General features: G+C 38.1%; 1 protein-coding gene across 4 annotated transcripts in view; it reads right to left on the bottom strand.

Annotated features, from left to right (window-relative positions):
- ETV1 (ETS variant transcription factor 1) overlaps window positions 1-559 on the bottom strand; it is a gene marked incomplete at both ends in the record, with an annotated part of 61,276 nt that extends 60,717 nt beyond the window's left edge. For all 4 annotated transcript variants that reach the window (XM_079537989.1, XM_079537992.1, XM_079537991.1 and 1 more), the window contains one exon: window positions 515-559. In XM_079537989.1, the coding sequence (XP_079394115.1) occupies window positions 515-559 (45 nt within the window). The remainder of the gene's footprint in view (window positions 1-514) is intronic.
- Between the last annotated feature and the right edge of the window lie 12,946 nt (window positions 560-13,505).

Below are 13,505 nucleotides of genomic sequence, written 5' to 3'. Positions count from 1 at the left end.
TGTAAGCAACACAATACTAACCATGTATTTTTTAGCATCTAAAGTACACAAACCTAGACAATAGCATATAGATCCTCTCTGCATAATATACACAGGAGAATCCAAACACAAGACTATAACCGACTGCTCTGTCTTTCCCTCCTCTGTCACTTATAAAACTGTTTGCAAAGTCCTGAAAGCAAATTAAAAAAAAAAAAAAAAAAAAGGTTTGACTCAATTTCTTTCTTCTGAGTGCTGGATGCAAACACAGCCAGAAACTTTGGATGCAGTTGCTGCTCTTGCCTTTCTGATCCAATGATTATGTTTGGGATTTTTTAATCATCCTTAAACTGTCTTTAAAAGAGCATTATGTTTATTGCAATAATGGGAAGATAAGCTTGTCTCGCAGGCACAGCTCTCACATTAAGAGTCGCCCCTACAGCGGCAACAAAGCAGATACTCTGCTTGCACAACTCCCCCACATAAATAAGTCGGAGTCAAGTTTATAAACACCAACTTTAAGATGATCACTCACATTGGTGACCATGTAAGGCACTTGCTGGTCATAAAATCCATCCATCCTGTGGCTCTTCCACGAGTCTGAGCTCAGTGTTTTATTTACTGGGCATTGGATCTGGAGATTTCCTCGGGATCCAGACTCCAATCAGCCTGGAGGGGAATACAAGATGGCTTTTAGATTAAAAAAAAAAAAAAAAAGAAAGAAAAAAAAAAAAAGAAAAAAAAGCATGAATGAACTGCTTGCATTTGCATAGCTAATTAACCTCAAAGAGTCCCATTCATAAAAACCCTCCCTTCTCTGCCTTCACCTGGGCTACACGCTTCTGCCGAGAAAACCCGGAGCAAAAGCACTTCGGGGCAGCAGCCGAAAGACGGGCGAGAGGCAGGGGTTTATGTAGTCTCCCGCAAGATCCCCCGGGCCATCCGCGCTACTGGCAGCCCCGGCTGGGGCCGTGTGCTCGGCTGTAATGGCGATCGGCACCTCACGGCAGCGGCGGCAGCGCCCGCCGGCCACGGCCACGCACACCCACACGCGCACACACACACACGCACACACACAGCACGCACCCCGCCGCCTTATCCTCGGGGATCGCTCTAGCCAACCCCCGCCACCACGCAATCCTCCAGGGCGCCGGACAAAGTTGCTGGGAAGACCCACCTGAAGGCCACGCACGGCGATCGGCTGCAAAAAAATTCCCTCCAAATTTAATAAAAACATTAATTATTCCCCGGCACTTCCCCCTCGGAAGCAGCGAGCGCCACTGACAGAGCTCAATCCCGTGGTTTTTCCTCTCCTCCTCCTCCAGGGGCCCCCGAGCCGCGCCGGCGGATCCCCGCCGCCCATTGGCTCCCCGCGCCCCCCGCCGGATCGCCGGATCGCCGCCCGCCCGCCCGCCCGGCCCCGGCCCCGGCCCCGGCCCCGGCCCGCGCCCCCCGGCCCGGCCCGGCCCGGCCCCGCTGCCGGCGCGAAGGAGGAACCGCAGCCCGCGGCAGCTCGGCCGGGGGGGGGTGGGGGATCAGCAGTCATACGCAGCACGGTGCCACCGCACCGACCCCGCGACGATCCTACAGCAGCTCTTACACCCCCGGTTCCCCCCCCCCCCCTCCAATCCCCCATAAATAAATAAGTAAGTAAGTAAATAAATAAATAAATAAAAATAATTAAATGAAAATAAGAAATTGAACAAGTTTTGTCTCTCTGGCTTCAGAAAAGCAGGGAAACAACATCCCCACACACGTACACCATCCTTTTTCCGGCGGCACAGCAGTCCCACCAAACTTCGCAGGAACCAGAGATGAGGGTACCCGGAGACTTTGGCCACAGCTGAGGCTTCATGCTGCTCTGCCACGATCCGGTGGCATCCCAGTTTGTTTTGTTTTGTGATGTTATTATTGTTGTTTTAGCTGAATCATAGAAATCAGTTGTTGCTTTTACTTTCATTACAATTTCTTAGTTTCTGGGTCAGCAGTCAGGCACTAGACACAGGGGTTGTCTTTTTGGTGGCAAGATGTGCAAGCTCAGGATTTCTGATGGACTCTCCAAGCCAACTTACTTTCTTTCTCTGCAGAGAGTGGATGACAGAAGGCCTAAAAACTCTGAACTGCTGACACGCAGCAAAACAGCAGTTCAGTTTTACAAAGCATCCATCCTTGTCCAGGCTTTGGGACCAGAACAGCAGATAGCGCAGCAGACAGGTGGCATACTTGGGTATTCATGACCTGCTGTGAGATACAAAGTTTCAGATTCTTGTGATCTGTTGCAGCTCCACAACAACGGGCAGATCCCTGAGGGACCAAATCCAGCTTTGCCCTCAGCCCTTTCTGAGGGCTTTCATCACACCTAAGGATATAACAACACTTTTGAGTAAATTGCCTGCAGGGCATTAAAAATTTTCAGGTCTCTTCTAGACTAGTATATATTGATAATTCCAGTTATTTTGCTATTCTAATGTATATTTCTTTCTCTTACAACTTTTTCCCCTCTCCTTCCATTCCAGTTTTGCTGTTCACACTCACACGCTACTTGTCTTGTCCATAAGACAGCCTCATTTTCCCACCAGGCCATCCTTCCCTTGCTGCCATGTCAGGGTAAATGCCCTCCACCAGCTGCTAGCTTCTTTGCTTTTGCTGTTTCCATTCCCCAGGACACCTAGAATTACAGGAGTGTATTCGATTAAATTTTAAACACTATCCCAATGATAATTGTAATGTCTTCTTGGCTAAATCTCGGAGCTGCTACTTCTGTACACCACTTCTGTAATGTAATAGGGAAATAAAAAAATAAAACCCTACAAGTATAAGTGCAGTTATGCAGTTTCCTGGATAATTACTCCATCTTTTTTTTTTTTTTTTTTAATTTATATGTATACCCAGACATAAGCAGCTGGGGGGGACATGATGGGCTTGGAAGAGTCTGGCCCTAGGAGTGCATGTCTTAACCCACAGACCTGCCAAGTCAGCTGCCTTCTGCAAAGCTGATGGAGCTCTCCTGCTGGGTGCATGTCTGAGCTACTCATCAACCAGTCCCCAGAATACGGGACTCTCTAGTCTAAATCAAAATCATGATGGATGGCTTTTTCTTTAAACAACACATTAAAGTTTGTTGGTGTGTATGTTTCCCAAGCAGAAGTTCCTGAGGGACCTCAGTCATGTCAGGTGTTCATAACCTCCTGCAGACTTGGCACAACTTGATCCCATCCTGTGCTTCCCTGTACTGCAGTCTGCACCTCACTGGTTGCTTACAGAGCTGGAAGAGCCTGCACCTCGCTGGTGATAGTGGAGCTGGAGGAGGCCTGCACCTCGCTGGTGCCCTAGCAGCCTGCAATGGCTGTATTCAGTGTGCCAGGGTGGGCTGTGTCTCCAGGAGAAGCCCAAGTGTCCCAGCTGGAGACATACTGCGTGCCTGCTGCTCTTCCTCATACTGTGTGTCTCTCCCCTTTCTCCTTCTCATCTCTGGCCCTTGCACATGCTAGGGAGGAATGGAAGGAATAAAGCCATTTTGAAGACCTCTTTATCCTCTCCGTTCATCCACTGTGCTGAGGGAAATTGTCATTAAGTATTAAGCAGTTGATGCTTACAGAACAACAAAACAAAACCTTAATATATGCCATCAAGTCGCTCCAATTTCTATATGCAGAAATGTAGCCTTGTACTATTACAAGTCATACCTGTGTTATACGTAAACTAGTGTAGCCACACTAGTAATTTTGCAATTTTGAATTCTTGTCAAAAATTCCTGCAACCTTGCTTTATTTATGTAATAAACTTTTAATGTTTTAACTACTATTTCTGAAAAAAAAAAAAGAAAATACTGAAAAGACTGAACAGATTTGATCAAGTTGAATGTATTCTAGAAAACTGTGTTGAACTTATTTTGCTAAAAATTGTTTAAAGTAATTCAGCTTTCCTATTAGCAGTGCTTGGTAAGTAAGATATTTGTTTTCTTTTAGAAACTTGGACTCAATTACAGTACAAACCCTCACTATATACTGAAAAATACATATTATTCCCATATCATAATGGCAACGTATACTTCACACAGTTATCTGAGAGAGAACAATGAAATATATATTTCTTGCTTGATTTGACACACACTGGCGCTACAAATCATTGCTGTAACTTAAAAAATCAAAGTAAATCCAGGCAGGCAGAATGAAGAGAAGATCTGATAAACACCAAAAAACTTTGTGCAGAAAATAAGGACCCTTTTGGACATCTTCATAAAATCCTTCAGGGAACAAAAACAAAAGCAAAAACAAAAACCATAGTCACAACTGAAATATATTAACCAAGTAAATTTTAAAACAATACGAAAAATTACTTAAAAAAGAAAGATCTTACTTTGTTTTCTAAAATTGTTATCTGAACCATTCCTTCTAAGCATTGTCCCCAGTAAATGTGATGTACTTCTGAACCTGGTGTACAACAAAGGAATGCCATCAATTAAGCAACTATTGAGCAGCAATATTTAAAGCATAGTCTATAGCAGACTCAATAAAATAACAAGTAAGTATGCGACTACAGCAAAACCATGACATCCCAACAAGATTTCTCTTTAACAAATTAACCCTTGGCCACCTTTTAACCTACTGATGCTGAATCTCCCAGCATGCTAACAGTGCTTATTTTATCATAATGCTATTGGCAAACAAATAATACATAATAACAAAACTAAAAAGAAAAGACAAAGATAAATGAATATGGCAGCCTGGCTTTTCATAAAGCCTTTGGTTCAGATGCAGCATCCAAGACTGAACCTTAAGTTAGAAAAAAAAGGAAAGTACCAGTAGGAAGGAAACACACAATAATTATATCCATATGGTAAACTATCAGATGTGGGACTAACAGTGCATGCAAACAAGTGTCTTCAAAGAAAGAAGGAAAGAAAACAAAGAAGTAATCCCAGTTAAATGGTACTTAACATATGGATTAATAACACATTGTATACATCACTGTAGTTTAGAGTCAACAATGCTCTAACCTAGAGGCCTCCTTAGGTAACTGCATTTAAATGCCCATTTACCTGGTAATGCAATGCAAGGTAATTTTCAGATAAACATTTATGTACTAGAAACTTATGCTAGTCAGGAAAACAAAAATTAAGATATGTTCCACATGCAGTGCAAGAAACAAAAAGCCCAAACATTTTTCTTATTACAGGTGAAAAGTGAACTCAGTTTAATAAATTTTCAGCCTCCATCTTGGCTTAGAGTTGACCACAGAAGCCTTCAAAAAGAGAAAGATGTCTATTCTTGTAGTCAGAGCACTGTCCTAGAGCAACAAGCAGCTCAGAAAGCTGTCTGGTTCCAGCTCAGCTGGCAGTCTGCTATGTAATCCCCACACAGGCTGCCCCTGTCACTGCACCTCTTTTTTATTCCTATGAAGAGGGATAATGATTCTCTCTTCATTTGAGATTTATCACTGAAAATAATAGGAAGCCTATTAATAGAAAGTGTATCCTGGCTGCAACTAGCACCTTGAATTGCCATTATCTATCTCTCTCTGAATTTGTAGAGGACAAAAGTCATGCTACACATGCATAGTAACTTCAATAACACTACACAACAGAAGTAGGTCAATCAGACCTCTGAACTGATGCTCAGGAGAGAACATTCAGCTCTGCACCATATCACAACCAAAGCAGTAAGCAATCTTCTGCCACAAAATACCAGAGAACAAGTGAAATGACAGTTTGATTGGCCTGTATAAACTGTCACTATCTTAGTGATACTCATTTCCTGACAAAATGAGCAAATCAAAATTAAAAAGCTACTAGCCTCAAACTTAACATGGCAATATATGAGTCTCTGGTAGAACCAAGTAAAAGCATACACACATACATTAATTGTAATGGGTTTCTTGCAAGCTCATTGAAGTTCCTAGCTTGCTGCCCTTGCCTTATACTCACAAAATGGCCAGCCACAATGAAGTAGCCTAGAAGTCATTTGGATATCAGGCGAGACAAAGAATTTGTGCACAAACCTTAATCTCACAGATGGCTTTAATCTGCATATCCTCCCTTATTAATACTGAGAGAGAATCATGCAAACACTTCAGAATCCTTTGCATATTTTATGTGAGATTTTTGCCCCATTATAGCTCATGGGGGAGATAGAAAACCTCAAATCTCCTTATGCGGTTATAGTCTAAGACAAACACAGAAGAAAGATAAGGAAGAGAAAAGTTTATCAGCTGTGTTTGCTAAATTGCTGGAAAATCTGTTATTCAGAACTTGTTCAGTGTACATTAAGTGAGTTTGGTTGTGATTTCATCCTTCCTGACAGCCTGAAATCCTGAAGACACAACAATAGTGTAAAAAGCACTTTCAGAATTATAGACTCACTCAAGATCACTATCAGACATGCCCAGAGCTTGAGCACAGACTTGAGCAAGAGGCTTGCAGAAAAAATGTAATGTCATTTGCTATATGAATGGCTGTAATGACCAAAAAAACCCACCAACAAAACAACAACAACAAACAAAGAAGAAGCACTGGACTCAAAGGAGGGCTAGTGTGCCTTAAGTTTAGAAGAAGAGAAATATATCATGGAGAAGAAAGATTCTATAGGGGCAACTAATAAACTACATTCCTTGATTAAATGACAATCCAGAGACATTGTTTATGGGACAGTTTACATTTTTAAGCCCTATGTCAGGCCTAGGTGGATATTTTCATCCATCTACTACTTACATCTACAGACATCTATTTAAGATTCGACAAGGCTGGTGGTTCCAACAAATCTGGATAGCAATTTTTACAGATTTGCTATGCATTCTCTTTTTTTTTTTTTTTTTGTAGATGCACCTCCCTGTAGACGTTCATCCATAAATTTTGTCAGTTACAGCAGTGATCAAAACTACTACTACCAGCAGGCAATGACTGTGCTGATATTACATCATATTACTGATATGGCTGCACCTGCACTATTAATTTACCAACTGTCTGTGACTTTCTTTTTTGCATGTTCTAGTCTCCCCATCTGGAGGACTACACCTGTGAAATTAAAAACACTTACAGTCATTAAGATGTAACCTTCTGCCTTTGCATGCCTTAAACCCAGTTGTTTGACGACAACATCTGCGTTTTCAAAGAAAAACAATGCTAGTGACAAAGTAAGTACAAAATCTAAGCCCAGTTCCAAGCACATAAAAATAACAATACACTGAAAAACAGATAAAGATTAGTAAGAGGAAGAAAAATGTAAAATTTGGAAAATATGGTATGCTTATGCTTTCATAAATAGGAAACAAGACCCATCTCAACAGCAGAAACAGAACATATAGACTAGATAAACCACATTAGCTGAAGTGCATATTTATAATAAAATCTGTTTCAGAGACAAACTGACCCAATATCCAGTTAAACTGGGAATCTGTTTTGCTGGCAAGAAGATGAGAGGTGTGTATTGCCATTTGTGTTGAGGTGGTGAATTAATTTTTGTGTGTCTATTTGTATTAGGGCATATATATTTGTTATAGAGGGCTAAACGTGAGAGAAAAGTACAATGTTAACTTCTGTGAGGATAATCAGATCATACAGATTACATACTGGTACTCTTAAGAGTCAGAGGTAATAAAATAGGTAGCAGCAACATATGGTTTCTACCAGCACCAAAAAGAAGCATTTTTACCACAGGTTGAAGGAAGAATTTGAAAGAAAACAAAGAGGTTCCTGAGATTTCCATGGGAACTTTTTGCATATAAAGCAATAAGTGGAAAATGCATAGTACTGTGAGCATTCACTATTGCTTGAATAGCTATTATATCTATTAGACAGCTATATAGCAGAGAATATTCACAGTGAGGGTAAACCACACTGTCAAGAGCCAAAGATGAAGTGTTCCTAAGAAAGACAATTGAGAAGAGCATGAGGGCCAGGGACAACAAGTAAAGGATGGCAAAATGGGCAAGATAGCACTACCGGTTGTGTACAGGCAGAGATGCCTCAAAAAAAAAATGAAGTTCAGAGGTATAAAATCTGCTAGCAAGTAGTGACTAGGAAAAGATCATGTTTTCTTGTAAGGAAGCTTTATATTGAGGCATAAACAACACTTTTAGCCATATGACTAGTAAATTCTTCATTTGGAAAGAATTCCAGGTGAGATGAAATCCCCTAAAAATTGAGTCAGACATGGAGCCTTACAGCAAGGAGTAAGATGTAGAGCACTCCACAAGGGGTTGTGCAAAACTTCATAAAAATAATAAATGTCACAGTGGATATACCAACACAATAACTCTTAAACCCTCAGAATTATAAAACAAAGCAGGCACAGAACATATAGAAGCAGGAAGTTTTATCTGGTGAATTTAATGTACTTAAAACCTTTCATTTGCACCTCCCAAAATCTGCTAGCAAGACAGGGAAGCATAATTACCTCTGTTTTTTGAAAAAGGAAAATGAGGCTCCTGTAAGTACACCAAGGATCAATAAGAGGGACAGATGTTGCATGCTGGGAGGATTTCAGTCATATTCAAGGACTTCATTGCTTCTCTGACCTAGCAATATTGGGTCAGCAAACTCAGCTCTGATTTCAGAGGCTTCTTCCATACAGAGTGCACAAGGTTACCATTATTTGGAACTTTGCAATTCATTAGGTTTCAGTGTTTGAAAAAGAGGGGAGAAGGAAAGGACATGTAACTCTGTCTTTGAATGTTAGGAATTTCATTTTTCTTTAACTATCTTATTGTAATAAGGCATTTTTTTCTATAAATTATTAGTTATATTAGATTTCATTTTATCATTTTTTTTATCTGATTCAAAGAGTAAATTATGTTTAAAATTCTCCTTCATTCAAACACAAAATAGGAACTGGAAAACAGGAGGTGAAATTGAATCTCCATTTTATATGATGAGGGCCAAATAGAGCAAACATGGTCTAGTCCCACCTGCCTACTTCTGGTGTTACAGCTATGGGTAACTTCACTGCAGGGAAGTAAACAGGAGGAGATGACTGCAGTGTAAGAGAATCTGATCAGAAAACGAGTATTTTGCTCTCTGAAATGTCTTGTTATGGGCTCACACAAAACTGGTTTCGTTTTTTTAGGTCTGCACAACCTTGGAAGAATTCAGCTGTAGCTTTCCATTATTTTATGAAAGAAAAAAGTGGTTCTAGCTAAAGAGGTACATCTTCTGAGAACTGCCTGCTGCCTAATGAACAGTCTGTATGGTCCATAAAGAGTGAGAAAGATTCCTGTAGCATAGTGACATTTCATGGTCTTATGTCTCTTTCTAACACATTGCAGACTGGAGAAATTAATCTACTGTAAATATTAAAAGCCTTTTTACATAAGGAATTCCTTATAAGCCACTCTGCTCCAGCTATTTCCTTGTGTTTATTATTCTGACAATTCATTTTTATCATTAGAAAAAAGTGTAACTGAGCAGTAGATTAGAGATTTTGAATCCAAAATCTGTACAATCTCTATTTTGTTTCTGAGGAAAAGGAAGAGGTAGAGATATCACTTGATATTATTTACTGTAGATTTTTATTTTGACTCTGTATTTTCAGCATGATATGGTGTTAAATTGTTGGCACCTGCTCTGCATACGTATTTGGAAACACCGAATGCTTTTTTTTCTTTTTCTTTTTTTTTTTTGAGGACTTTTCAGAGCACCTGCAGAAGAAAATGTATCATTGTGAAAAAGAGGCAGCTGCTCTTGAAATGTCGTGGACAGACACAGAAAAGGTTGCACAAAGTTTCCACTACTTTTGAAAATGAGTGTTAAAATAAAATAATAATAATAACAAAATCAGTTCAACAAATGCCAGTCAGCCTGAATGGAAATTTTCAATTTGGCAGAATTTCAGAAATTGAATGGCAGAATAGAGAAAGAAGTATTTGACATTTATTTGCTTGTGTTTCGAAATCACATCTTGGTTGAGAAAGAGGGAAAGAGAAGAAATAAACACCTCTACGAAAAACAGCAATATAAAAAGTACACTTTAAGTTTGGTTGGACTCAGATAATACAATTACATTATGCCAATCGTATCGCAATCTGTTTTATTTATTAACCTATGATGTAGAATACAGTAATCGTACTTTTTTTTGTCTTCTGTACATTATGGTCTTCACGTGCATTCATTTTTTCAATTTTGGTTTGGGTTCATCTTTATTGTAATTTTAATTTCAAGTGCTAAGTTTACCTCTCTTTCAATGTTAATTGCTATGTTTATTTTTCTTTTTAATTTTAGAGGCCTGCAGTACAGTTTGAACTGGAGATTAATTAAATTCCTGATAAATCACATTCTAACAGGAAATCCCATTGTGAACAGGGCCAGGCTATTTTTAAAGAAATATAAAATAATGCTAATAATAAATCTTCTCATTCAGTTAGGATCTAGTGCAAAGAAGAACAGAAGTTCAAGTTGGCATAAGGCTCCTCAGACAATAAATTTGGGAAAACTATGAGAGTGCAGAACTTCTTATATCTAAGACTAGAGTATTTGAAATCTGGGACTTTATTCTCAGTGTTCCAATTACAAACTGTTGACTCCATCTATTGTCATCACTATGCTATTGACGATGGCCTAAGGGAGAATGTTGGTTTCTGCTCATGTCTTACAAAACAAAACTCAAGCACAGTCCCCTGAGCCAATGTAATTTTTTTTTTCCACCAACAGGGAAAATGCAAAGGAGAACATACCTGAACTATAGGTTGCTTGCTTTCTCTTCATGTTTAATTGTTTTATCAACAGTAATTACTACATTACATTTTGTAAAAGTAATTCATTAAAAGATTGTTGGAGGAGTACAAGCCAGAAAAAAATTCTTCCTACGACCTACACTCTTCTTAGTTGATATAATGAATTAGTTGTTTCATTTCTTGGACTACATCCTATTTTTTCTATCAAAGTTCTCTCTATAGGGTGTCCAAAATCCCAGGGACATTTATGTCACATCATCATAAAGATACCATTTTTGATACAAGCTCTTTGGATGACCTGGGTATAAAGGTGCAGTAATATACACAAGATGCACTTATATGGAAAGACATGTAAAATTATTCAAGTAAATATTCTGTTAACAATTACACCCTTAAGAGAAAAAAAATGGTGCACTTGACATATAATTTTCAGTTTGCTGAATGTTCTTGTACTGTGCTCAAAAGTTTAGGGAATGAGGCAATTGTTAGAGTGATGTACAATTCGTCTCAACTCATACTACTGACAGTACACCACAGTTATGCACAAGAAACCAAAGTAGTTCTAAAAAGTCAATAACTTATGGTAAAACAACAATATGTCCCAGTAAAAGCAAGGAGAGAACTCTAAGACTTGGAGATAAACACTTGAAAAGTACAAAAAGTAAAATTAAAAAACATTCTTTTTTAAAAAAGTGTCATCACTCAAAGACAAAAAAAAAAACAAAAAACAGATAAATGATTATTATGAAAGCAGGGGAAAATGTCCCCCAGTATTTCATATAATCTTTTCACATTTATTCTCACAGGAATAGATTAATACCTTTCTATTACTACACGGAACTGAAAGCTTCCCATAAGAAACTTCTAGAATAAATATATCCAAATTAAATTTTCCTGATTCCAGTTGTAAAGGACATACAGAAAAAAAATACAGAAAAGAAGAAAGAAAAACCTTTAAAAAGTGGAAAAAAAAGCAAATATTTGACAATTTGGAATGTTTGAAATTGCTGAATAGTTGAATGCTTAGGCCTATAAAACCTCTTTCCATAAATTCTGGTGTTTTATATTTACATAGTTTGTTTCCTCAAAGATCTGTCAGGAACCTTACAGTCCATGAGATTTACTTATGCTGTTAGAGCTTATAAAATAATTTTTTCCATTTTTTAAGTTCTTATAAAAAAGTGGGTTTTTGTTTTGTTTTGTGTTTGTTGTTGTTTTGTTTTTTGTTTTTTTTCTTTTCCCTGCAGTCTCAAACACTCTCGTAAAATGTACAGTTCTGCAAAATGCTAGTAATAGTAATCATGACTCATTAGGAGGTCATCCAAATTTCTTATTTATCACTGTTGACTTTTATTCTTATCAAAACCACTTTTTATACCTTAATGCAAACAAGATGAGTCCGTGCTATTCACCATTTTCCAGCTAACGGTTTTTTCCAGTGATTGTTGATTCTCCAAAAGCTGTTTGATAATTCAGAACTAGCTTCTACATAAACTAGCTTAGGCTTTTCAATAATCTTTCTATGCCACTTACCTGCAACAGCATAGTAAATCAAGCCTATTAGGGATAATTTATCGTAACTTCCAAATAGTTTTTACTTATTTTGTGGCTTTTTTTAGCAAAAGGTCCTTTACTGAAAATGAGGCAGTGAGATAAATGTATTTTACAGGGTTGTATAGTATATGAAATTCTGCAAGCTCACTCAAATCCCTTACCAGTGGATAAATTTTGAATTCTGAAAGCACAAGCACCTCCACGCTAAAAACAGAGGCATCAAATACTCCTGTCATTCATTTACTTCAAAACAACAGCAAAAACACATCTGCCTGTAAGAAACTGAGAGCTTTAGGGAAACACTGGAATGGCAACTCCAAGTATCCATATTGTGCATTTGAAGAATAGCATGTTTACATTAGGTTTAATATAGCAGAGAAATTTGTGCTGCCAGTAGTGTCTGACAAATATCCCTCAGCTTCTAGAGGCAAAAGTGTTGAGTTTTTATGAGCATTTACGCTTAGGCTTCTGAGCAAAGACTGTCAACAAGGAAAGAATTCTTGCCAACTGTAGTGGTGGTTTTGCAAGACCACTAAACATAATTTATTTTTTCTGTCTGAATATAGCATTTTTTATATTTGTCATGCTTTCCATATGGATATCATCTACTGTTCTGAATGTTTAATGGTGGAATATAAGCATGCAGAAACATGTTAAAAAAGCCCTCTTATCTGTACAAACATCTCCAGAATAAGCAATTACAAAAATACTACATAAAACTAAAGAACGAAACAGCAAACACAACTCACCTCAGCACGAACACAAAACCATATTCATCCTGTTTATCACTGTTAAGATAAATTAGTAAATATGAGAATGACAGTGACAAAAAAAAAATGTGGCTTGCTTACTTAGAGTGATGACGACAGTGTCATATGTTGCTTATTAATAGAAGGTCTCTTTTTTAAGCAGTAGTAGAGAAACTGTTCTCTAGAAAGAGCTATCAAAAATGTTAAATATAAAATCAGCCACATGTAGCAACTCTGAGAAGATATTTGAAAAACCATAATAACCAACTGACCTCATAGACTGCCAGATGATAGATAACTTTTGGTATCATCTGTAATGATTCTCTAACTCAGAAAAAGAGGCTAAGAAAGTTGTTGTTTTAATTGGTCTTTTTTTGTGAAATGCCTCACATTTCATTATTCTAAAATCAACATTTTCCTTCTCAGTATAAATTTGATACAACAGCATTGATTTTCATTTTGATTATCAATACTAATCTGATTTTTTAGCCTCTTATTAATTTTGTTGTTGTTCTGAAAATTTCCACAGAGATGACAATTATGCTGTCTGTGGTAATG

The sequence above is a fragment of the Tetrao urogallus genome (genome assembly GCF_951394365.1).
Source record: "Tetrao urogallus genome assembly, chromosome: 7".
Taxonomy (NCBI): domain Eukaryota; kingdom Metazoa; phylum Chordata; class Aves; order Galliformes; family Phasianidae; genus Tetrao; species Tetrao urogallus.
This window is presented reverse-complemented; position numbering and strand designations above follow the sequence as displayed.